At 39.1% G+C, this 25,738-nt stretch overlaps 1 protein-coding gene across 1 annotated transcript in view; it reads left to right on the top strand.

Moving 5' to 3' along the window:
• TMTC4 (transmembrane O-mannosyltransferase targeting cadherins 4) overlaps positions 1-21,809 on the top strand; it is an 84,067-nt gene extending 62,258 nt beyond the window's left edge. The window contains exons 15-18 of the mRNA XM_045821769.1: positions 10,736-10,850; positions 13,859-13,971; positions 18,882-18,951; positions 21,282-21,809. Coding sequence (XP_045677725.1) covers positions 10,736-10,850; positions 13,859-13,971; positions 18,882-18,951; positions 21,282-21,430 — 447 coding nt within the window. The 3' untranslated portion in view covers positions 21,431-21,809. The remainder of the gene's footprint in view (positions 1-10,735; positions 10,851-13,858; positions 13,972-18,881; positions 18,952-21,281) is intronic.
• The last annotated feature ends 3,929 nt before the right edge of the window (positions 21,810-25,738 follow it).

Genomic DNA, 25,738 nt, shown 5'->3' with positions numbered 1-25,738 from the left:
TTTATTGATTATGCTATTATAGCTGTCCCATTAGCCTCCTCCATCCCCCTCTACCTTGCACACCCTCTCCCATTCATATTCCCCCTCTAGTTTATGTCCATGTGTCATAAGTTCTTTAACTTCTACATTTTCCATACTATTCTTGCTTTCCCCTTATTTTCTACCTACCATTTATGCTACTTATTCTCTGTACTTTTTACCCCTCTCTCCTCCTCTCACTCCCCTGTTGCTAACCATTTCTGTGATTCTGTTCCTATTCTAGTTGTTTGCTTAATTTGCTTTTGCTTTAGGTGTGGTTGTTAATAATTGTGAGTTTGCTGTCATTTTACTATACATGTTTTTTATCTTCTTTTTCTTAGATAAGTCCCTTTAACATTTCATATAATAAGGGCTTGGTGATGATGAACTCCTTTAACTTGTCCTTATCTGGGAAGCACTTTATCTGCCCTTCCATTCTAAATGAAAGCTTTGCTGGGAGAGCAAAATGAGAGCAATCTTGGATGTACGTCTTTGCCTTTCATGACTTCAAATACTTCTTTCCAGTCCTTTCTTGCCAGCAAGGTCTCTTTAGAGAAATCAGCTGACAGTCTGATGGGAACCCCTTTGCAGGTTACTGTCTCCTTATCTCTTGCTGCTTCTAGGATTCTCTCCTTCATTTTTACCTTACATAATGTAATTATGATGTGCCTTGGTGTGTTCCTCCTTGGGTCCAAATTCTTTGGGACTCTCTGAGCTTCCTGGACTTCCTGGGAGTCTATTTCCTTTGTGAGATTGGGGAAATTCTCCTTTATTATTTGTTCAAATAACTTTTCCACTTGTTCCTATTCCTCTTCCCCTTCTGGTACCCCTATAATTCGGATGTTGGAACATTTAAAGATGTCCTGGAGGTTGCTAAGCCTCTCCTCATTTTTTTGAATTCTTATTTCTTTATTCTTTTCTGTGTGGTTGTTTCTTTCTTCCTTCTGGTCCACTTCATTCATATGAGACCCAGCTTTCTTTCCATCACTATTGGTTTCCTGTGTATTTTTCTTCATTTCACTTATTGTAGCCTTCATTTTTTCATCTAATTTGCGACCAAAATCAACCAATTCTGTGAGGATCCTGATCACCAGTGTTTTGAACTGTGCATCTGATAGGTTGGCTATCTTTTGGTCGCTTAACAGGATGCGTTCTGGGGTTTTCATTTGTTCTTCTGTTTGAGCCATCTCTCTCTCTCTCTCTCTCTCTTTTTTTTTTTTTTTTTTGGTCTGGTCACACCTGTTATATATGAGGGACGGAGCCTTAGGTGTTCACCAGGGTAGGGCAACCCAGTTGGTGAGTTGTGACACTCTATGTGGGGATGGGGTCTGAGAGGGAACAAGGTTGCTTGCTCCATTCTCTGCCGATTTCAGTCCCTTCTGCCACTTCCCCCAAGCAAACTGGGCCTTTCTGGTGTTGATTCCCATGTGGGTGGGCTTGTGCACCCCATGGGTGTTTCCAACGACCTCTCTTGTGAGGCTGGGAGTCTCTCCCTGCACCTCAACCCCCACAGGTGTTTTCAGTCAGTGTCCTGAGGCTCTATTTCCCAGCTCTGGGATCCTGGGTTATGCGCAGTGCCTTGCTTCGCAATCGCCGCCTCGCTGGATCTGCCGGTTGCCACCCCTTGGCCAGGGTTTGCCAGCAGTCGCTTGCACGACTGCTACAGTCTAATGCGCCCAGTCCCAGTGCTCTTGAGACCCCTCTCCGCCGGGCTTCCCGACTCCACCCCGCCTACTGGTCTGGATGAACGTGTCTATTTTAACTGCTTGGTTGTCCAATTTCCACAATTCAATTTTTTTTTTTTGTCAGTTCTAGTTGTTATTTTGTTTCTAAATTGTTGTTGTTCCTATCTTGGTTGTGTGAGGAGGCACAGTGTGTCTACCTATGCCTCCACCTTGGCCGGAAGTCCACAAACCCAGTCTTTTCTCGTGTGACTCTAATCTGTTTCATCCTTCCTCCACCAGAACCCAGGGTAAGTGGCTGAGAATGAGAATTTGTGCATCAGCCTTTGAGAAGTTGCCTGTGTCTCCAGCAAACTTCCATCTCTCCCTGACAGAGAGAATGCCTTCTGATTTTCACAGGCAGATGTTATCTGGGCACTTCTCTCTGGCTCTAGTGCTCTAAGCTGGGGATCCTGGATTGGGTTTGAGACCCCATGCTTCTCAGGGGAAACTGTCAAATCTGAGATATCCCTTGAGAATCTCAGCCACCACCTTTGGGAGTACAGCCAGCCCTTTTCTCATCTCTGCCTTCCCTACTAGTCTCAGTGTGTCTTCTTTTGTAAATCTTGGATTATAAGATTTATTTTCAACTAGTCTTCAGTTGGTTATTCAGGTTGATTATATTTTAGTTGCAGTTCCACTTTGGTCCTGGGAGGAGGGAGTGTAGCTTTCACCTACTCTGCTTCCATCTTGGACTTTCGTCATGTGATTTCTGTCTTCTTGCTCCTCCGGGGACAGCTCCCTACACCCCATGGTATTCCTGTGGATCACTGTTCTTCCCACAAAAGAAAGCTCAGGAGGGCATGGGATTTATCTGAAATGGTTTTGAGATTATTTGATGGAAGTAGAAAATAATTTCATAGTAACTTTCTTTTTTTTTAGTTACTAACAGAATATAAAGAGTTAATTGCTCTGATTTTCTTTTTTTAGTAGTTTATTTCTTTGTTCAGATAAATATTCTAGCAGTAGTTCTATAATAAGTCCAATAACCTTAAAATCTGACAACATATATTGATAAATGATGATGAAATAGATTCTGTCAGTTTCTGAAAAGCCTCTCTGAAGATGCACAGCTTAACCATTATAGCACTTGATTTTCTTCATAAAGAAAATAACCATGCACCAGAAAATGGCAGCTATGTAAGATGAGAGGTGGTAACTACCCCCATTGTCATAAGCATTTTGCAGTATATGAGATCTGTCCAGAGGGTATCCAGCCATATAATATGAAAAACAGGGACATTTATTGAAAAAGATACAATATACAAGAAACATTGTACAGAAGACAATGACACCTCAGTCCCCTTCAAAGTAAGCACCTTGAGACCTCACACAGTTCTCCCAGTTGCCATCAGCTGCCCCATCATATTTTTCTGAATCTCATTGACAGTCTGAAATCTCTTCCCTTTCAAAGGTGATTTTAGTTTTGGGAAAAGCCAGAAATTTCAGGGTGCCAAATCTGGGGTTTAAGGGTGCTGAAGTCACCTGGGTGATTTGATGTTTTGCCAAAAAACTCTGGACAAGGGCATAAGTGGACATGTTTTCATTATGAAACTTCCAGTCACCAGTTGTCTAGCTGCAGCCTTTTGAATAACCCTACTAGTTTCTATGGAAGAATGTTAAAGTTTAATGCAAAATCTGATGCAAATTTGTTACTCTACTCAGTCATTTTGAATATGACACACTCTCTTAATAGCATCTACCACCCCTGTTGACTAGTACAGTAAAGTCATCATTGTTCACACATGTGCAGTCCAGTCCACTCTCATTGGCTGCCACGTTATATCAATGTCATGCAAACTATTCTCGTTATATAACAATGCATGGACTCTTTCTGGACAGACCTCATATTTATGTGTCAAATCATCGCATTATATACCTTAAACTTACATGTGTTATATGCCAATTATATCTTAATAAAACTGGGGGGAAAAAGATTTACCACAAATAGCAAATTTTTTATTTTTTAACTTTTTAAGTATATTTTATTGATTATGCTATTACAGTTTTCCCATTTTCCACCCTTCATTCCCCTTCAGCTTGCACCCCCACTCCCACCAACATTTCCCCCACCCCCACCTTCCTTCATGTCCATGGGTCGCATATATAAGTTCTTTGGCTTCTACATTTCCTATATTATTCTTAACCTCCCCCTGTCTATTTTCTACCTACTATTTATGCTACTTATTCGCTGTACCTTTTCTCTAACTCTCCCCCTCCTCTTCCCTGCTGATAACACTACATGTGATCTCCATTTCTGTTATTCTGTTCCTATTCTAGTTGTTTGCTGAATTGGTTTTTTTGGTTTTTGGTTCAGTTATTGATAGTTGTGAGTTTGTTGTCATTTTACTATGCATAGTTTTTATCTTCTTTTTCTTAGATAAATTCCTTTAACATTTCCTATAATAAGGGCTTGGTGATGATGAACCCCTTGAACTTGACCTTATCTGGGAAGGACTTCATCTGCCCTCCCATTCTAAATGATAGCTTTGCTGGATAGAGTAATCTTGGATGTAGGTCCTTGCCTTTCATGACTTCAAATACTTCTTTCTAGCTCCTTCTTGCCTATAAGGTTTCTTTTGAGAAATCAGTTGATAGTCTTATGGGAACTGCTTTGCAGGTAACTGTCTTCTTTTCTCTTGCTGCTTCTAAGAGTCTCTTATCTTTGATCTTGGCTAATGTAATTATGATGTGCCTTGGTGTATGCTTCCTTATTCCAGCTTCTTTGGGACTCTGGGCTTCCTGGACTTTCTGAAAGCCTATTTCCTTTGCCAGATTGGGGAAGTTCTCCTTCATTATTTTTTCAAATAAGTTTTCCATTTCTTACTCTTTTTCTTCTCCTTCTTGCACCCCTATGATTCAGATGTTTTAATGTTTAAAGTTGTCCCGGAGGTTCCTAAGCTTCTCCTCAATTTTCTGAATACTTGTTTCTTCATTCTGTTCTGGTTGAAGGTTTATTTCCTCCTTATCCTCCAAACAGTGGATTTGAGTCCCAGTATCCATCCTATCACTGTTGGTTCCCTGTACATTTTCCTTTATTTGACTTTTCATAGCCTTCACTTTTTCCTCTGTTTTGTGACCATACTCAACCAATTCTGTGAGCATTCTGATTACCAGTGTTTTGAACTGTGCATCTGATAGGTTCAGATGCATGAACAAAACCAACCCACCCTACTCCACCCCAGATGTCTCTCTGTAAAGTACCTATAAGAGGCGGGGCTATCAAAACCACAAAAACTATATTTCAAATACCCAGAAATGTTGGTGGGAAGGGCAGGGAGACCAGGGCAGCAAGTGGACTTTAGGTGTGGCTCCCTAGCTAGGCCAGCACCCCTCCCTCAGAGATGAAAGGCTGGCGTCAGGGCCAGGGCCCCAAGCCTATACATGCCACACACACCTAAGGCCTGGACATGCCCTCACTCATACGTACCCAACACACACACATACACACACACCCTGGGTACATCTGTCTCAGATGCAAAAGGGTGCCAACACACGGTCCAAGGCACACATGTAGGAGAGTGCCCACAGCACTGACACATTCACCTTAAAGTGATCTCTTCATCACTCAGTTGTATTTTTTCTGGAGCTTTGATTTGTTCTTTCATTTAGGCCATTTTTTTTTTTTTAGCCTTAGGTATGTATCAGGGTGGGGCAACCCACATTGCTGTATTGTGGCACTGTATGTGGGGGAAGTGTCTCAGAGGGAACAATGCTGCTTGTTCAGCTCCCTACTGACTTTTAGTTACTTCCTGCACTATCCATAAGCAATTGGGCCCTTCTGGTGCTGATTGCCGGGTGGATGAACTTATGTACATTCTAGGACCCAGTGGGTCTCTCCAACAAACTCTCCTGTGAGGCTGAGAGTTTCTCCTGCTACCACAACCCCCACAGATTTTTTTCAGTCAGAGGTTTGAGGCTTTATTTCCCAGAGCTGGAACCCTGGGTTGCTCAGTGTGTCTCGCTCCCTACTTCTTTCTTCCGGTTTATCTGCATGCAAATGTGGGACTGACTGCTCCACCAGCTGCCACCTCACCCGACCCAGTCCTCCAGCTGCTGCATTGTCTTGAGCCCTCCTTTTCCCAGCTGCCCGTCTCTGAGCCTCCTACCTGTCTGGATGAATGTTTCTTCTTTAACTCCTTGATTGTCAGACTTCCATACAGTTTGATTTTCTGTCAGTTCTGGTTGTTTTTTGTTTTTAAATTTGTTGTCCTTCTTTTGGTTGTGGGGGGAGGCACAGTATATCTACCTACACCTCCATCTTGGCTGGGAATCCTGCAAAATTCTTTAAATAAGATGGTTATATTCTCCATTCAACCCTTTAATTTTATTTTAAGAAACCAAATATGTTCCTAATTTATTTAGTTTTTAAATTCAATAAAATTAATAGAAAAAGTTTTTGCACATTTTAAATTAAACCAGAAAAATGTGTAGTAATGTGATTGTTAAAGGAAGTTTATGTATAATTTCACAGATTTTATACAGCCTAACATCAAAAAACAGCATTGAAGCTGTTTTAAATAGATGCCTATTTATTTTCATTTTAAAGGCCTGGAGCTTCATTCATGGTCTTGTAGAATCTTTGTGCTATCAAAATCAATGGTTTTTAAAACCAGTTGTATATCCAAGTTTTCTGACTCTTTCTCAGATTTAGGGAATCAAAAGCTCCATAAGGGATTCATATTTACAAACCTACCAACAAAATTTCCTGAGTGATTATAATACCCAGTTGTTGGTCCTGCACTGGGGAAGCAGATCTATCTGAACTTTGAGCAGACAGACTGACCAGGTGAGAGCAGAAGAGACTGTCTGGGGAGAGCAACCTAAGAAACATTTACTGCCTTAAAGTGTATAGAAAACCAGACTTCCGGTTTTACCATGATGAGAATGTTTGGTCCTCACTACTTTGTTTCTGGACTAGGTAGCCATGATTTTGTGAGTTGGGGAGGTAGGATTTTAGGAATGGGAGATACCAGGTGTCCTTTCCCACTCTGTACTTTTAATGTGCACATATTGCTTCTGTTATAAATTTTAAAGTGAAGTGGCTTCTATGTTTTTATTATTGAAAAATAGAAACATGTTTTGGTTATGATATATCATAGGAAGACACCGTCTGTATATACTTAGTCTATTGTGAAAAACAGGAATTATTTCTCCCTGGAAATGGGAGGAAGATGGCAGCAATGTGAGGGAATCCATGGAACAGCCAAGATGTTTGAACAAGGGACATTGATAGCAAAATATTTCTGTTGTCTCATGTAATTTTCTCTAGAGCTATTTGACCTTGTATGCATTTCTTTAGTATTTTACATTTTAAAATTCTGTGCTTTGTAACAGCTTTCCCTATGAAATCTCAAGACCTGAGGAGAGCTAAAACTATTCTAGTGATAAACTGACATAGGTCAAGAAAGGAAACTTTTTCCTCTAGCATCCTAGGTTTTCTGACTGAAGCCCTGAAAATTAAACTGACCACAGATAGATTAACAAAACAAAACCAGATTATTAACATATGCAGCATGCCTACATGCAAGAGAAACTCAGTGATGAGAAACTCAAAGGGATGGTTTGAACTTGGGCTTTGGGTTAAGAACAATGAATTCATAGAGTAGTGACAAAAACAAAGAAGTTTTAGGCTTCCAAGGATGGCATAAATATATGGGAAAACTAATAAAGTGAGTTTTGTTTGTGCAGCTCTGTCTTCTTCATGGCTGTAAATCTTCACCAGGAGAGGAAATTTATGACAGGCCTTATTTCTCAGTTTCTGCCCTTAGTTAGATCAGGAAAGCTTCTTTCCACATTAGTTGAATCTCAGATGCTTTCAGTGCAGTAATCCTTATGCCAAAGTGATATATTTGGGGTGGCATAGTTTGAAATTCTACATTGTTCCCTCCGGGATGGGAGCTGAAAAGACAGTAAAACTTTACTGTAATGATGTAAGTAGAAACCAAAATATTCTGTCACATACAAAGCAGGGTGGACCCTTGCAAAGTTGATTAAATGGAAATAGGGGCTAGCTGGGACTGGAGCAGAGTAAATTGGGTGTTACCTGAATCCTTGTATTGGTGGTTACTACAGGGGTCATAGTCCCTATTTACTGTCTTTTAAACTAGTACTTGCATGATATACCATAGTTGATATCCATATGAATTCTTTTTTTCATTCTTCTTTTGTTTTGAAGTGGCTCTTCTTTTAAAGACTTTATGTATTTATTTTTAGAGAGAGGGGAAGGGAAGTCAGAAAGAGAAGGAGAGAAACATTGATGTAAGAGAGAAACATTGATCAGTTGTCTCTTGAATGTGCCCCAAATGGGGATTGAACCTACAACCTTTTGTTTTGCAGGACAATGACCAACCAGTTGAACCACAGTGGTCAGGATGTAGCTTTTCTTTTAGATCATTGCCTGCAAAGTTAATGTCTGCCTACAGCCTTCTAGGTTATGCTTTAAAAGCCCTATTATTTAACAGTCTTATTTCCTCCCCCTAATAGCTGCCTGTCACTGCAATTCCTTGGGATTTGGAAAATAGAGAATTTATACTAAACATGGCTTCTGTAAGAGTCATGTCCCAAGAAAGGAAGATGGAATATAAAATACACTGTTTTATCATGTGCTCCAGTCCTTGGTATTCATTCCAACTTTCATGTAGAAGATCATGTGTGCTATTAAATAGAATAAGATTTTGTACTACTCTCCATTTATATTGCTTACTAATTCTGCTACTGTGAAATGATCGTCCTATGTTTCCTTCTGCCAATCATTCTTATTTTGCTCTCCATTGTTGTTCAATTATCCAGCTTTTTCCTGCATGATAGCTTAAAAGCATTAAGAGCTTAACCTTTAATAGCTCAACCAACACATTTATATATTGGCCAATAAAAGGAACTTAATAACTTGAAATTTTCTTTTTTAAAAATCCTCCTTAGTCACTGTTTACTAACAGGAGACAGAAATGTATTTCGATTTCTGGGCCCAGATAAGAAATGGATATAATTCCATTCTCTTGTGAAGTAGGAATTGGCAAGAGCTGGATTATTTGGGACATATTACTGATATTAGAGAACTGTAATACTAGTGACTGGAGATATTACTAGAGACAGTTCATTATGCAAGAACTAATTGTATCATATCAGTCTGAATTCATTCAGGAAAACAGAAACCATATTTAGTATTTAAATGGAGAAGATTTGATATAGGGAATTGATTAGACAGTTATTGGAAGTCCAGAAGAACAAAAACAGAAAGGTGATATTAACTCAGAGGGTAAAAGGACACCCTAGAGTTGGGGAAACAAACAGAAGGAAGTGGTGCCACCAGAAGGAGCCACCATCTTGGGAGTTACCACACCTCTAGAGCTAAGGTCATGAAGGAAGAACCACTGCTACCTGCCTCCAGACTATGGAGGAAGGGACGTAGCCACTTCAAAGATACTGCCAAAAAACAGAGAGGAGAGAGTGAAAGTAGGTGGAAATGGCTACACCCCTCTTCCCACAGTCTCATTGGCAGAAACTTAACAAGGAGCCAAGGGGCACAGGACCCTGAAGAATATAGTTTGCAGAGTATAGAAGGACAGGCATAGAACTAATAGTAAATAACATGTGCTGTATCCACATTCTGGTTGGGTAGTTCTTGCTAAATTACCATTTTTATCTGTTTTCCTTAAAGTGCTTGTTCACTTTGTAGAAAAGGGTGAAGATCAACACAAAATAAAAATAAATTTCAGTCTGTTGTTATTTTTCAATAAATAGTAGTAATGATAATAGTAATAAATAGCAAAATATGTGAAGGATTTTATTGTTGCATAAATGAAGTTTTAGGTTACTATAGTTTTCCTGGGTTGTTAGAATATCACCACAGATTTTGTCTACTCAAATGCATGTCACTTGCTGGAGATAATTGACCAAATAATCAATAACAACATCAAATATAGAGAGATATAAATATTGTATAGTTAGCAGCCTAAATTACTTTAAGATTTTGAACTTCTCATATTTCTTCATTTAAGAGATAAGAAAGAGTAACTTGAGTTTCTTAGTCTCGTGGGAAATTCTGACATCTCTTTAGCAAATGGATATTTGTGTTTCCATAGTTTATTAAATATTTTTTGCATAATATGCCACCCATTTGCTATTTGGTGATAGGACAAGTCAAACTGTTTTTATTATCTAAGGAAAAGACAGACTTGACAGTAAGTAAGGAAATAGCCTTTAACACTGATAAATTGTTATCATTTGTACTTTTTGCAGAGTTAGAGGAAGCAAGTTTGTTTAGATGAGATGTGCATTTGGACTGAGTTAAATGGGGCAAGAAGGTCACCTGCCAAAAAGTCCATCACTCTTCCTTGGCACACTTTTGTTAACTATACAAATTGAGAGCCAGCTATTTGGTATTCTGTTACCAATGTTAGACAACATTGCCTGTCATAAGAAAGCAACAAACAATTTTCTCCTTTCTAAAGGAGGCTAACAAGCTCCAAATGCCCAGGTGTTTTACAATGTCTGTTTTGTTTGAAGCTTAGATGTAGGCAGGAAGAGGCACAAGAATGTGACACATTTAGTTTTCTTAAATAACAACTTACCAAAGATGAACTTGTGAAGTCTTTCTAGAAAAAGGCTAATGATTAAACTTGTAGTTTCTCTCTCTTCAGTAGTCTAAAATATTACTTGACACCTGGAATCACTAAGTTATGGGTTATAGGTAAGATGTTGTAGGTTTGGGAGCTAGACCACCTGGTTCTAATGCCTGCTGTACTATTTCTAGATAGATAACTTTGCACAAGTTAGTTAATTTCTCTGTGCCTCAGTTGCTTCATCTCTACAATGGAGATCATTATCTACTTCATTGGGATTATTTTGAGTATTAAATGGGTTAATATGAGTAATTAGAAACTCAATAAATGCACTTTAGGTTTTATTTGATTTTGGGTTTGGTTTTAATTATGTCTTGGAGAGACAAAGAAAAAATTGGAAAATTAATTTTTTGGTCTATGGTTTACTTTTAGTATGCAGATCTAAATCGCCACGTGGATGCATTGAATGCCTGGAGAAATGCTACTGTGCTGAAACCAGAGCACAGTTTGGCTTGGAACAACATGATCATACTCCTCGATAACACAGGTACAGAAAGGGGAATTATGTACATCAGAGGAAATTGTTTCATGGCACAGTACCATTGAATAATTAGGAAATATAGATTATTATGGGCTTTTCCCTAGTGTGTGTTAGTTTTTTTGTTTTAATTACTATGGGATTTAATATTTTGCATTACAAAATGTCTATTCTTCTAGAAAATGGAGATTCTTTTGCCATAGAATATGAATGTTTGGGAAAATGACACTTTGCTTAAAATTGGTGTAGAGTAATGAAGGGCAATATGTGGTAATATCTTAATTCTCTGAAGCCTGTTATCTAGCAGTGCCTATCATCTAGGACACTGAAGTAACAGAAGTGAACAAGAGTGACTAATGGGCTTATGAAATGGAAGGTATTAGGTCCATGCTCTGAAATTCATGGACTATAACGAAAGGAGATGCCTTCAAACCTATACCCAGAGATTCTTATTTTAGATATAATGCTAATGATAAACTTGATGATCTGGTTTCTTAGCCCTTAGAAGACTTGATCAATTGTTACTCTGCTCTTCTAGTTTTAAAAATCCAAGCATCTCAAAAGAAATGATAGTTTTAATTTGGCAAAATGTAAAGCTAGTAAACCATCTAATCAGTGTGTATAGAAATGCTCACTTGTTTCCAGTTAAAGTATAGAACATGTACTTCAATATGATAAATATTCAGACTTTGGCCAAGATGGAGGCATAGGTAGACTGTGCCTCCTCACACAACCAAAATAAGGAGAACAAAAATTTAGAAACAAAAAAACAACCAGAACTGACAGAAAGTTGAACTGTATGGAAGTCCAACAATCAAGGAGTTAAAATAGACACATTCATCCAGACCTGTAGAAAGGGCAGAGTCAGGCAGCCAGGTAGAGAGGGGTTGCGGCCAAAAAAAAAAAAAAAAAAGTGGTGCTTTGCAGACATCAGATGCGCAGGTAGCGGCTGGCAGACCCTGGGCTTGGGGTGGCAGTGGGCGAACCCAGCAAGGCACGCAAGGTGGCTGACTGACCAGGTGGTCACACATTCATGTGCAGATAAACCAGGTGAAACTGGGGAGTGAGATAGACCACACAACCCAGTGCTCCAGCTTGGGGGAAATAAACTCTCAAAACACTGATTGAAAACACCTGTGGGGGTTGAGGTGCAGAGAGAGATTCCTAGCCTCACTGAAGAGTTCATTGGAGAGACTCACAGGGTCCTAGAATGTATACAAGCCCACCCACATGGAAATTAGCACCAGAAGGGCCCAGTTTGCTTGTGGGAAGCAGCGGAAGGGACTGAAATCCAAAAGAGAGTGGAGCAAGCGCCATTGTTCCCTCTCTGAACCCTCCCCCACATACAGCATCACAACCCTGTGACTGGATTGCCACACCCTGGTGAACAACTAAGGCTCTGCCCCTCATTACAAAACAGGTGCGACAAGACAAAAAAAAAATGGCCCAAATGGAAGAACAGATCAAAGCTCCAAAAAAAATACAAGTAAGCGACAAAGAGATAGCCAACTTATCAGATGCACAGTTCAAAACACTGGTGATCAGGATCCTCACAGAATTGGTTGATTTTGGTCGCAAATTAGATGAAAAAATGAAGGCTACAATAAGTGAAATGAAGAAAAATACACAGGAAACCAATAGTGATGGAAGGAAAGCTGGGTCTCATATGAATGAAGTGGACCAGAAGGAAGAAAGAAACAACCACACAGAAAAGAATAAAGAAATAAGAATTCAAAAAAATGAGGAGAGGCTTAGCAACCTCCAGGACATCTTTAAATGTTCCAACATCCGAATTATAGGGGTACCAGAAGGGGAAGAGGAATAGGAACAAGTGGAAAAGTTATTTGAACAAATAATAAAGGAGAATTTCCCCAATCTCACAAAGGAAATAGACTCCCAGGAAGTCCAGGAAGCTCAGAGAGTCCCAAAGAATTTGGACCCAAGGAGGAACACACCAAGGCACATCATAATTACATTATGCAAGGTAAAAATGAAGGAGAGAATCCTAGAAGCAGCAAGAGATAAGGAGACAGTAACCTGCAAAGGAGTTCCCATCAGACTATCAGCTGATTTCTCAAAAGAGATCTTGCAGGCAAGAAGGGACTGGAAAGAAGTATTTGAAGTCATGAAAGGCAAAGACGTACATCCAAGATTGCTCTACCCAGCAAAGCTTTCATTTAGAATGGAAGGGCAGATAAAGTGCTTCCCAGATAAGGACAAGTTAAAGGAGTTCATCATCACCAAGCTCTTATTATATAAAATGTTAAAAAGACTTATCTAAGAAAAAGAAGATAAAAAATATGAACAGTAAAATGACAGCAAACTCACAATCATTAACAACCACACCTAAAACAAAAACAAAAGCAAACTAAGCAAACCCCTAGAACAGGAACAGAACCACAGAAATGGAGATCACATGGAAGGTTAGCAACAGGGTAGTGGGAAGAGGAGAGATGGGGAAAAGGTACAGAGAATAAGTAACATAGATGGTAGGTACAAAATAGAGGGGGGAGGGCAAGAATAGTTTGGGAAATAAATGTAGAAGCTAAAGAACTTATGACACATGGACATGAACTAAAGGGGGGGGGAATGTGGGTGGAAGAGGGTGTGTAGGGTGGAGGGGAATGAAGGGGGAAATGGAACAACTGTAATAACATAATAAAATATATTTTATAAAATATAAATATTCAGTTACTTGTGTGTTACTGTGATATTCTTATTTTGCAGACTTCTTTTCTCTGATTTGGGTGTAATTGGTATCTGGGGGAAATTTTAAATTAGGTTTAATACAAAATTCAATCAAAAGCTATTTATATCATGCCAGAATTGCACTGGGTTGCATCGGCTTTGCAACTGATAGGATCATGTGTGCGTGTGTGTGTGTGTATTACATGTTTTACCTTAATTTTCTTAAGTAGTTTATTGATAACTATTGTGTATAATGCACATAAGCCCTGTTAGAGAGAAATACCAAAATACTAGTACATGTGTTTCACTTTTTAATTTTTTACTCACAGGTAATTTAGCTCAAGCTGAAGCAGTGGGAAGAGAGGCACTGGAATTAATACCTAATGATCACTCTCTAATGTTCTCCTTGGCAAACGTGCTGGGAAAGTCCCAGAAATACAAGGTGTGTAAACTGCTGGCCGTGATTTCTTGCATTTAATGCCAGCATCTGACAGAAGCCATAAATGTTACATCAGCCCAGTTAAATTCAGAGTTAGGCCAAAACTGTGGTAGCAGTACTCCAGTGTGGCTTGGCCAATGTGCTTCCGGAAGTAGTTGCCCAAAAGATGGATTTGTAGAGTCAAACTCTGTATTCTTCCTCATCAGAATTTACCACCCTTGCTCAAATGTGGGAGAGAAGAAGATGCCCAAAGAAAAAGTGTATCCTAGCAGATGCCTTAGCTCCCACCCTGGCACGAGTTGGACTGGAGCTCTGAGTTTATTTGTGGGTGCCATCTTCCACACAAAATGCCTATGTTTATTACAGGGCTGGTTCTTGCTGCTTCCAAGTTTTTCCTCATCTAGAGTTAAGTTACAGGTCATCTGCAAGGCCCTAGAAATTTCTCACCAATGAAAAACACAAGTAATCTGAGCTCTATTTAACTGGGCTCTCAGGATTGCCCAGGAATAGACTACACATTAAAAGGTGTGTTGAAGAGAACTCAGTGTTCCTAATGCTGGTGATGTTAAGCTTTAATTTTGTATATCAGAATCACCAAAGGAGTGGGTTAGAATGCAGATGCCCACCATCGTTTTCATGAGAGAGACTTAGTCGGTTGCCTATGGTCAGGGGATGTGCATTTTTACCAGCACCCTGACTATCTAACACAGATGTTAGAAAGCACTTTAGAAGCAGTGCCTTAGTCCATACATGAGAGAAATATTTTCTTTCAAAATCAGAGGCCACATCTGATTTTGATCACACTAGGCCTAAAGGTAGTGATTCATTTCTATTTGTCCATGTTATTTACTTCTCCTATTCTGCTGATTACATATCATTTCCTATAACAGTAGTAATGTATTTGATGTATTTTTCTCATTTTTGAGTGTCAGGTTCTTTAATAGCTTTGGTATACAGTTTGCATTTCTAGATTTTACTCCAGTGATGCCAAAAGGAGGGATGCGATGTTACACCATGAGCCATGGCATCACCAAGCTCTCACTTAATACATTTTTCTAAATTCAAGATTTGGAATTTTAAACCACTCTTTAATTTTTTTTCTCATAAAAATGATTCCTGTTACTGTTGGTCAACTACTTGCAGCCTGTTCTTGCAGACCCCTGGGTGGGAATGCTCTGGAGAGGTACTCGAGGTGGTGGTTTGTAGGGATGGAGTGCGCAGTCCCTCCAGCTCAGCCATCATCTCATTAGGACAGACACTCATGCTCTTTCAACTTCCTTTCTACCTAAGCATTTGCTCTTTTAGATTCTTGTTAACTTTTGATGAATCTCTTTAGTGAGCCTGGAAACTTCTTGAGGTTAGAGTCTTAAGTCCTATTTTTCCATCTCCATTGCTGTCCAGCTGGCTGATGGTCATTTATTAAAATGACCCACTAGTAAATGGCTGAATACATCTCATATTTGGTTCTGAAACTTTCAAGCTTCCAGAATCTATATTGAGACTTTGATGTGCAGAGTGAGTGTTATTATACCCATGTGATTATGGGCCATCTTTTTTATGCAAGCAGCCCTTTTTACCTAACAACAATCACTTAACCACTCCTCAGTTTATTCGTCTGTACAACAAAGATGATGATAAGAAAAAATGCACAAGAACATAATTTATAACTATTAAATGCTGAATATATATACATAAAATTTTTAGTTCAGTGATTATTAAATTCTAAGGATCATTAAAACATTTAAGAATTTATATTTCTTGTGGCCATTTAATTTTCAATTTATGGCTAATGTGGTAGAGCAAAAATACAAAAGTAATGTTTTTAGTACTTAAAATATTACCCTTCAGACTAATTCCTCTTTCTGTTATTGCCTATCCCACTGGCCCTGGAGTTATAAAGCGGATTATATTGATAGTGCCATTTCCCCAGCTCCAGACATTTATGCCACACTTTCATGAATTTGTTTGGCTATATCTACATACTACTTGTCTTATTATTTACTTAATTCTCTTTTTTAAGTTTTTAACACAGATAAATATATTAGAGTAGAAACATTATTACTATAACTGTAAGGTAACTGAAAATAATTTTTCTAAACCTCAAGTACACCTGCTTGCCATGGCTCTGAACCTGAGGTCCACCTTCTTTTAGCTTCAAAGGGAGATTGGCAGACATCGAGGCTGAAACTCTCAAATCGCCACCAGAGACTTGTGTGTGGAGTGAACCAGAAGAAAGAAGGGCAAATTAAAGAGGGAACTACTCTCTTCCTATATGATTTGTGGTTTTCAGCTTAATGTTGGACTGCCTATATCACCTTCCCTGGTTGGAGCAGGCTCTGGGGTATCCCTTGTGAAACTCTGTCCTTGGTTTATACATGCTACCCTGCCAGGCACTGTGGCTGAAAATGACATTCGACTACCTCATCCTCTCCATTTAGACATAAAGACCCTCAGTTTTTCCTGTGTAAGACCTTTTTCTGTCTCACATGTTGCCCTAAACCATTGTTAAATACATTTTGTCTAACACACTTCAGAAAATAATATTATTTCCCTTTCCATTGATGAAAAAATATTCCCTATTTAAAATGTGAGTTTATTATCTTTTGGTGTAAATCAGTGTGTTACCTGGGTCTGTATGCATCTGCACACCCCCACAGAAAATTAGTTTATAAACAGTTCATTGCTTTCTGGAACAGGGCCATTAAATGGCCTATTTAATAGATGAGCATTTCATGGGCTTTGAATACCCACAGGCATTCTAAAGAGTCCTCCTGCCCTGCCTTGCCTCCCAGAGGTTGCTGAAGTATCCTCTTAAGGCTGCGCCACTGCTGCATGAGAGGTAGCATATCTAACCCATACTCATCGTGCCCCCCAAACCTGCTCTTCCTCCCTGACACCTCTTCTGTTGTCAACTTGCTATCATTCTTCTGTCTTTCAGGCTCAGAAACTATGGCTCACTTTTTCCTCTCCCATTCCCTCACTCATCCTGTGTCTCTCATTCCTTCTCACCCAGCCTCCTCCTCATCCCGCAGGGTTCAGGCCCTGCCTGGCCAAGAGTAGCAGCCCCCTAACAGGGTGTAAACCCTGAGCCCCTCTCTGTGTATACCACCCTGAATCCCACTACATCCCCCAGACCTTACTGTGACTCTGCATCATCCTAAATAATGTCCACGCTCATGGGCACTTGAGAAATTAGTTAAAAGGATCAAGCAATGTGTCTAGCATCCTCCAAGAACTCCTGACTTGATTATTATCTCTGTCAGTTTTCTCTAGTTAGCACTTGTGCATGTAGATTAGCATTGTAAAAGAGATTTAAATTTCCTTGCTTTCCTATTTCTCAAATTTTAGGTTTTAAATGGAAATATTTGAAAATCATCAGAAACAGCCCTGCTACTTAGAAACCACTGCAGTTCTATATAATCCATTTCATTTTTTATTTTTTCAGCATACCTAAGATAGCAGGAAAATCTTAGGTTTCTCTGAAGAAGTTTCAGCTCCTGAAACCTAGAAATTAGGTGCTGACTCTGAGCTGAGTTCTGAAAGTGATGTTCACTGACATCCTACATGTTATTTTGATGTCTTTATTTGGTCCCTCTTGGATGACATTTCTAAAATACTCATTTTCTTCTGCTGGTTCTGTTGAAAAGGTGGTGCTTCCAGATGTTTGCCCAAATTCCCAGCCTATTTCTCAGGAGTGCCCCAGGCCACCATGGGGCAAGGAAATTGGCCTTCTTACACTTTATAAAATGCAGGATTCTGGAGTGGGAAGCCCACCCGGAAAAACAACATTTGGCACAGATAGAAGGAGCAAACCTCTCCCCAAACCACCAACTTTGGTTGTATATGCTTTGAGTTTAACACTTGGTTAAAGCATGTGACACTGATGAAAGCATTAAAGCATACTTGGCCCTTTGCAAACAGGATGTAGATGGTGTGAATATCTGTCCCTGGCAGGGGTGTTTGAGAACCATTAGGCATCTTTATTTCTTGGCATTTTAGTAGAAAGGGGATCGGCCAGCCAGCCAGCATGGCTGGTAATGATCAGGTAGCAAACACTGGCTGTGCTTCTTAGTAACCCCACTGGAAGTGATTACTATATGAAAGAAATACAAGTCTGTAGATGAATCAGCTCACGTACATCAAGGACATTTGGTCGTGGACATATACAATACTGCAATGGCTTAAGTGACAGGGGGCCGGCTATCTCTTCCTCATTCTCTCTGCTCATTTTTTCCAGCTGCTTCTCTGGGTTGCTGAGGGGGTTTGGATAGTTGGGCAACATTAAGTAGGCCCCAATTCCTACCTTGGGTATCCTGGGAATGAGTTCATTAATTCTGACTAAAACTGTTTTTTTTTTAAATTTATTTATTTAGTTTTAGAGAGGGAAGGGGGGGAGAGAGAGACATCAATGTGCAGTTGCTGGGGGCCATGGCCTGCAACCCAGGCATGTGCCCTGGCTGGGAATTGAACCTGTGATGCTTTGGTTCGCAGCCTGCACTCAATCCACTGAGCTACGCCAGCCAGGGCTGAGACTAATACTTTCATCAGTGTCTTTTGACCTTCACTTGCCCTCCACTGCACCCGGAACCAAGCTACTTGCTTTAAGTTGCAGAATTCCAGCCATTTCATTGAGCCAGGTGGCAGAACTCATTAGTACATTCACTCTCTGTATAGATAAGTTCGTTTCCACTGCTTCTCATCCATCAACTGCTGCCTTGTCTCACACTTCCCTTATCACCCTTCCAAGCCTCTTCTCAACAGGCTGTGGCCCTGCTTGTCCTTCGAAGTGTTTCTGGAAGAAGGATATAGTGGTACAAAAAAAAAAGAACATTAAGAGTTTGAAAACCAGAAGAGATAAAACTGCATTGGTTGTTGAATCATGTGCATTACCTTTTACATATTTTATTTTTTAGGAATCTGAAGCATTATTCCTCAAAGCAATTAAAGCTCATCCAAATGCTGCGAGTTACCATGGCAATTTAGGTAAGGAAATTGTTTAATTTGAATCATACTGAAATTGTATGTAATTTTGATGAAATGAGTGTATTTTTATAAAATTGATGTTGGAAGAGTAGCTTTTTCAAATCTAGCCTGTATCATCCTTTATAATATGGTTTCAAAATGTGGTTTTTAAAAAGAAATCATTACACTAAAAAGGTAGCTAAATAGTAGTTATATTTACAAATCTTTTTTAAAAGATTTTATTTATTTATTTTTAGAGAGGGGAAGGGAGGGAGAAAGAGAGAGAGAAACATCAGTGTGTAGCTGCCTCTCACGTGGCCCCCACTGGGGATGTGGCCTGCAACCCAGGCATGTGCCCTGACTGGGAATCGAACCTGTGATGCTTTGGTTCACAGCCCGCACTTAGTCCACTGAGCTACACCAGCCAGGGCTACAAATCTTTTTTTAAGCATATTTTATTGACAGTGTCCCAATTTTTCCTCCCTCCCCACCTCTGCCTGGTATCCTCCTTCCCTCCAGTGATTTCCCCCCTCCCACTTATAATGTCCATGGGTCATGCACAGAAGTTCTTTGGCTTCCCCTTTGCCTATGTCATTCACATGTCTGTTTATACCTACGAATTTGGGCTTCTTAATCCCTGAAACTTTCCCCGGATTTCCCCCCTTCCCCTTCCCAACTGATAACCATTCAGATAAATGATCTCCACATCTATGATTCTATTCCTGTTCTACTTGTTTGCTTAGTTTGTTTTTGTTTCTTAGATTCAGTTGTTGATTGTTGTTTGTTGCCATTTTATTGTTCATAGTTTTGATCTTCCTCTTTTTCTTACATAAGACTCTTTAACATTTCATATAATAATGTCTTGGTGATGATGAACTCCTTTAGCATTACCTTATCTGGGAAGCACTTTATCTGCTCTTCCATTCTAAATGATAGCTTTGTTGCATAGAGTAATCTTGGTCATAGGTCCTTGCTTTTCATTACTTTGTATACTTCTTGACTGTCCCTTCTTGCTTGCTGGAATCCTGGGCTGCTTGGTCTGGCATGGGGCTGGGATCACTTGCTTACAAGGTGTTCCCCTGATTTTTATCCATCATACATGAATGTGGGACTGCCTGTTCTGCTGGCTGCTGCCACCTAGCCAGCTTGCCAACACCACCACACCACTTCACCCAGACTCCTTGTTTCCACCCCACCTACTTGTCTGGATGAATAAAGCTTCTTTAAAAAGCTTCTTGGTTGTTGGACTTCTATATGGCTCTGAGTGTTTTTCTGGGTGGGTTTCTGGCAGTTCTGGGTGTTTTTCTTTTCTTTTTTAAGTTAGTTGTGTTCCTTCTTATGGTTGTGCAATAGGCAAAACATCTTGACCAGAAGCCACAAATCTTAATTATATGATTAGAACATCCCCCCAAATCACTCACTCTAATGATAAATCTCAGATATTCTTTCTTTGTGTGAAGGATCCTAAAAATGTTAAACTGAGGAGTACTTTGGAAGTTTGCTATCTAACTTACATCCTTTTCCCATCTTCCATAGTGGACCTTCCATTCTAGCCTGGTCTCTGCTTTTTTATGTTCTCCTATGCATTGGCTAAAGATGCATTTACAAGAAATGTATTCTAGAATTTCTTTTTTCCATTATACATCTCAATAGTTAATATTTTTAGAGCATAATGTGTGGGTGTTTAGAATGCTCAGTCATGTGACTTTTTTTTTTTACCAAATCTGTTTCCTATAGACTGTAGCTTATCACAAGTCATGACACATAGATCATTGCTCTTCTGTCCATCTAAAAAATTAGTTTTACTTACAAAATCATTATAATCATCAGAGGCTTACCATTCTAATACTGAGATTTATTTTAACTATTATTTTATGGTCAGATTTTGACATGAGAGCCCTTATTTCCAATAAGGCAACAGGCAGTCCAATATTTTGCCAAAAGGTATAGGGGTATCTTTATTTAAACAGCTGGACCTCTAAAGAGTCAGGACTCTAAGCATTGTGGGAGCCTAGCCCTATTCAGTCTGGTTCCTGGAAATTTCATGGCAGAATTGAGAAAGTTTATGGACTCTTCCTTTTACTTTATGTAATAAGATTCTGGTAGGGAGATGGGTCATGCCTAGTGATTCGAAGAACTGCAGGACTAAGGGGGGTGGTTAAACAGACAATCACGAGGGAGTGTGATTATAATAAATAAGGTTTGTGGCACAAACAATATTATTTTAAACAATGATTTTTGAAATGGTTTCAGATTCAATATTTCAGCTTTAACATTTCTTTGTACGAGGTTGGGAACACTGCAAGTTATTCAGAAGCATTTCCAATGAAATTCATCTATTGCTATTTCAGCTGTGCTGTATCATCGTTGGGGACATCTAGACTTGGCCAAAAAACACTATGAAATCTCTCTGCAGCTTGACCCCACTGCATCAGGAACTAAGGAGAATTATGGTCTCCTAAGAAGAAAGCTGGAACAAATGCAAAAGAAAGGCATCTGAACCTTTTTCCTCCATTTTTTGAGTTTGTGCGTGTGTATGCATGAAGCATATCACTAATATTATGTGGTTACATTTAAACATTTAAAAGTCTTAAGTGTTTATTTCATTGTTTCTCTTCTGTGAAAACAAAGACATGCAAAAAGATTACAGCACCAGCAATGTTCTCTTAAACACTTGATGTGATTTTTGCATTGAAGTTGTATTTTTTCAGACCACTTAAATATAAATTCTAAAATTCCCAGAATGAAGTCTTTTTTAATTAAAAAGAAAAAGAGAAAAAAATTATCTTAAGCAGCTAACAGTAGAATTTACCCTGCATTTGGGATGTGAGCTGTGTTGTATAAACTGGCACTATTAAACATCAACTTTGAACAAGAAATGACAAACTGACTCCTACAATTTATATAAATATCAAACGTGACAGTATATTAGACTTTTTATTTAATAACAACAAAGGGTTAATTAAGATTTTTGGTTTTTAAATCTTTTTTAAACAATATACTAGGAACTTCATTTGTAAGGAAATATTTATTGTATTTTTGTGTTTTGAACAGGGCAATTGAATGAAAATGGAAATGATAACATGTAGTATATTTATATACTTTTTTCCTCATAGTAAGAAGTTCACTCCTGAAATATTTTTTGGATTCTCCAACTTCTTTCATACATAGGAAATTATATAGTATTCTACATGAACTGTTACTATTAATAGAAAATCCAAGCTATGCTTTAGACAAAAGCAGGCAGCCTGATGTCTTTATTTGTTATATCTAGTATTAAGAGGGCTACACATCTATGTAAGTTGCTTTTTTATGTTTTTAACTGTAAAGCAGTTTTCCATTTGGTTTGATGGAACCAAAGTCATTACTATACTCACAAAACACAAGAGGTAAATTTTCTCTGAAAAGAAGCCACATTTTTTTAGAATTGGATTATTTTTTTCTATTTTATTTGATCCGAATAATTATGTTTTACTCCATTCTCCTATATATGTTGTTGACCTTATGATTTATGCAATATCTGTGATTTTTTATGCAGTAAAATTATTATACAAACTGGTAAAAATGTCATATTGCCTTTTTAATAGATAAGTTAGTGAATTTATATTCTCCTTTCCCTTAAAATGATTAAAATGACCAATTAATCATTTCTAGTATGTGGCTTCTCTTTAGCTTTAGGGATCATTTAGTAAAACTCTAGTGTTACCCAGGTTCAGAGAATTGGGTGAATAGATGGTGAATAGATCCCACATTGAGGTAAATTTGATTCTCTACACTCTGTTTGTTGCCAGAGGAGGGGTGCAGATCTGCATAAGATTTGTAATTCAATAACTATAACTCAAAATGGTTCAGTTACATCAGGAAAGAAAGTGCTATGTTTCAAACATTTCTTAAATGGTCCCAAATCGTAACAAATAGAAATCTCTTAGGGGCAGAAGCTGTCTTACTCTTATTTAGGTTCCTATAGTGCTTAGCTTGGCAGATAATAGATATACTATATATTTGTTGATTTTTTAAAGCAAATTTCTTTAAGACATTACTTGTTTTTCAAGGGTAAAGAAAAAATATTTTTGTGGGTTCCAGCCAAGATGGAGACGTAGGTAGAAACCCTTAGCTTCCTTGCACAACCAAAAGGAGGATAACAATCAATTAAAATCAATAAACAACCAAAAGCGTCAGAAAATCAAACTGCATGGAACTCCAACAACCAAGGAATTAAAGAAAAATCAACCAGAACAACCAGACCGGTAAGGCAGTGGACAACCCAGGCTGACTCAGAAAAACCACAGTGATGCGGCAGACCATGGGGGCGGGGCTGGCTGCCAAGGTTGGTGGGCTACAAGGGAGGGGCTAACTTGGGGGGGAAACTGAGTCTCAGAGCTGACTGTGGGCTACAGCTGGGGTTGCTGAGGTGAGAGATACTCCCAGTTGCACACCAGAGTTCATTGAAAAGTGTGCTCGAGATGAGAGGTGAGCTGCACTATTTCCTCCCTGGCTCCTTCCCCACAGGCAGCACAGCAAAGGTTGCCCTGCCTGGGTGATTACCTAAGGCCCTTCCCCCTTACAACCCATCAGCTGCACCAAGACAAAGAAATATGGCCCAAATGAAAGAACAGAGCAAAGCCTCAGAAAGAGAACTAAGCGATGAGGAGATAACTAACCTATCTGATGGAGAATTTAAAGCCCTGGTAATCAAAATGCTTACAGATCTGATTGAGCTTGATTGAAAAATGAAAAAACAAATGAAGGATGCCCAAAGTGAAATAAAGCAAAATATTCAGGGACCCAACAGTGACAGGAAGGAAAGCAGGACTCAAAGCAATGATTTGGAACAAAAGAAAGAAATTAATATCCATCCAGAAGAAAAGGAAGAAACAAGAATTCAAAAAAATGAAGATAGGCTTAGGAACCTCTGGAACAACTTGAAATGTTCCAATATCCAAATTATAGGGGTGCCAGAAGGAGAAGAACAAAAGCAAGAAATTGAAAACTTATTTGAACAAATAATGAAGGAAAACTTCCCCAATCTGGCAAAGGAAATAGACTACCAGGAAGTCCAGGAAGCCCAGAGAGTCCCAAAGAAGTTGGTCTCAAAGAGGAGCACACCAAGGCACATCATCATTAACTTACCCAAGATTAAAGACAAAGAGAAAACCCTAAAAGAAGCAAGAGAAAAGGAGAGTTACCAACAAAGGAGGTCCCATAAGGCTATCAGCTGATTTCTCAAAAGAAACCATGCAGGCAAGAAGGGGCTGGAAAGAAGTATTTGAAGTCATGAAAGGCAAAGACCTACATCCAAGATTACTCTACCCAGCAAAGCTTTCCTTTAAAATGGAAGGGCAGATGAAGTGCTTCCCAGATAAGGTCGAATTAAAGGAATTCATCATCACCAAGCCATTATTACATGAAACGTTAACAGGTACTTACCTAAGGAAAAGAAGATCCAAAATATGAACAATGAAATGACAACAAACTCACAACTGTCAACAAATGAACCTAAAAGAAAAGAAAAACAATGAAAACAGAGGACAGGCTGACAGAGACCACAGGGGAGAGAAGAGGGAATTTCAGGGGACATTGGGAAGGGTTCACGGGAGCAAACTTAAAGGACACATGGACAAAAACTAGGGGGAAGGTGGTAATGGGAGGGAAGTGGGGAGGGTTGGAAGGGGGGCTGGATTGGGAGTAAAAGGGAGAAAATTGTACTTGAACAATGATTAAAATAAAAAAAGAAAAAAAAAGAAAAACAGTGAAAACAAAAACTAAGCAAACAGTCAGTATAGGAATAGAATCAGAGAAATGGACATCACATGGAGAGATTTCAGTGGGAAGGGTGAAGGGAGGAATAGTGGGGGAAAAGTACAGGGAAGAAGAAGCATAATTGGTAGGCATAAATTAGACAGGGAAAGATAAAAATGGTATAGGAAACAGGACTCAAAGAAGTTATATGTATAACCAACCATGGACATGAACTAAAGGGGTGGGGAATGCTAGATAGCTGGGAGGGGGTAGTTGGAGGGGGGGTAATGTGGGAGAATTGGAAAAACTATAATAGCATGATCAATAAAAAATACTTAAAATTTTTTTTTTGTAAAAGCCCCTCTAGGATTCTTCCCCCGACCCCCCACCCCCCATACTAAAATTGTAGCATCAAATCAAGGTGTGCAAACCCGGGACTCCTGCCTACCAAACAAATCCCTTAGCTTTCACCAGTGTGTCTCCCAGGATTTCCATTGCAGCTGTCTTCTTTCCAAAGAAAACAGTCATTATTTTGGTTGATATTTCAGGAAGTCCTTTAACTCTACAAATTTTGGATGTGCACAATGCTTGCTCTCTTTTTTCTTCCTTCTTTTTCACCTCTAGGCAGATACCTCTTTAGTCCTTGGTTTTCTTCCTAAGGAGAGTCAAGTGGAAGGCTGTCTTCCAGTTCCAGTATTATTTGGAATCTTTCTTTTTATTTTAATGTTTTATTGCTAATCATTTAACGGACTTGGGTAGGGAGTGTCAAAATAAACATGGGAGGAGTAGCCAGTAGGGAAATCTGAGATTCCTAATCGTCATCCTTCTCCTCCCTGACGGTGAAACCCAGAAGGCTGTCTCGGGTTGTTTTTGGTTTGTTTAACAAGTCTTACTGCTATAATTCCTCCCTGTTTTAATGCAGTCTTACATTTATTTCCTAATGTATTTTGAACCTTGAGACCCATTATTCATTTCCCCTACCTGACCAAGTAGACTGTATTGAACTGTAGCAATAATATCACAGCTCTTCATTTCTCTTTTTATCCTCCTTTAGTGATCTCCTCCCCAA

Source organism: Phyllostomus hastatus, unplaced genomic scaffold (genome assembly GCF_019186645.2).
Source record: "Phyllostomus hastatus isolate PE091 unplaced genomic scaffold, TTU_PhHast_1.1 phas_scaffold_46, whole genome shotgun sequence".
Lineage (NCBI taxonomy): Eukaryota > Metazoa > Chordata > Mammalia > Chiroptera > Phyllostomidae > Phyllostomus > Phyllostomus hastatus.
Note: the sequence above shows the minus strand (reverse complement) of the source record. Positions and strands in the feature narration are given on the sequence as shown.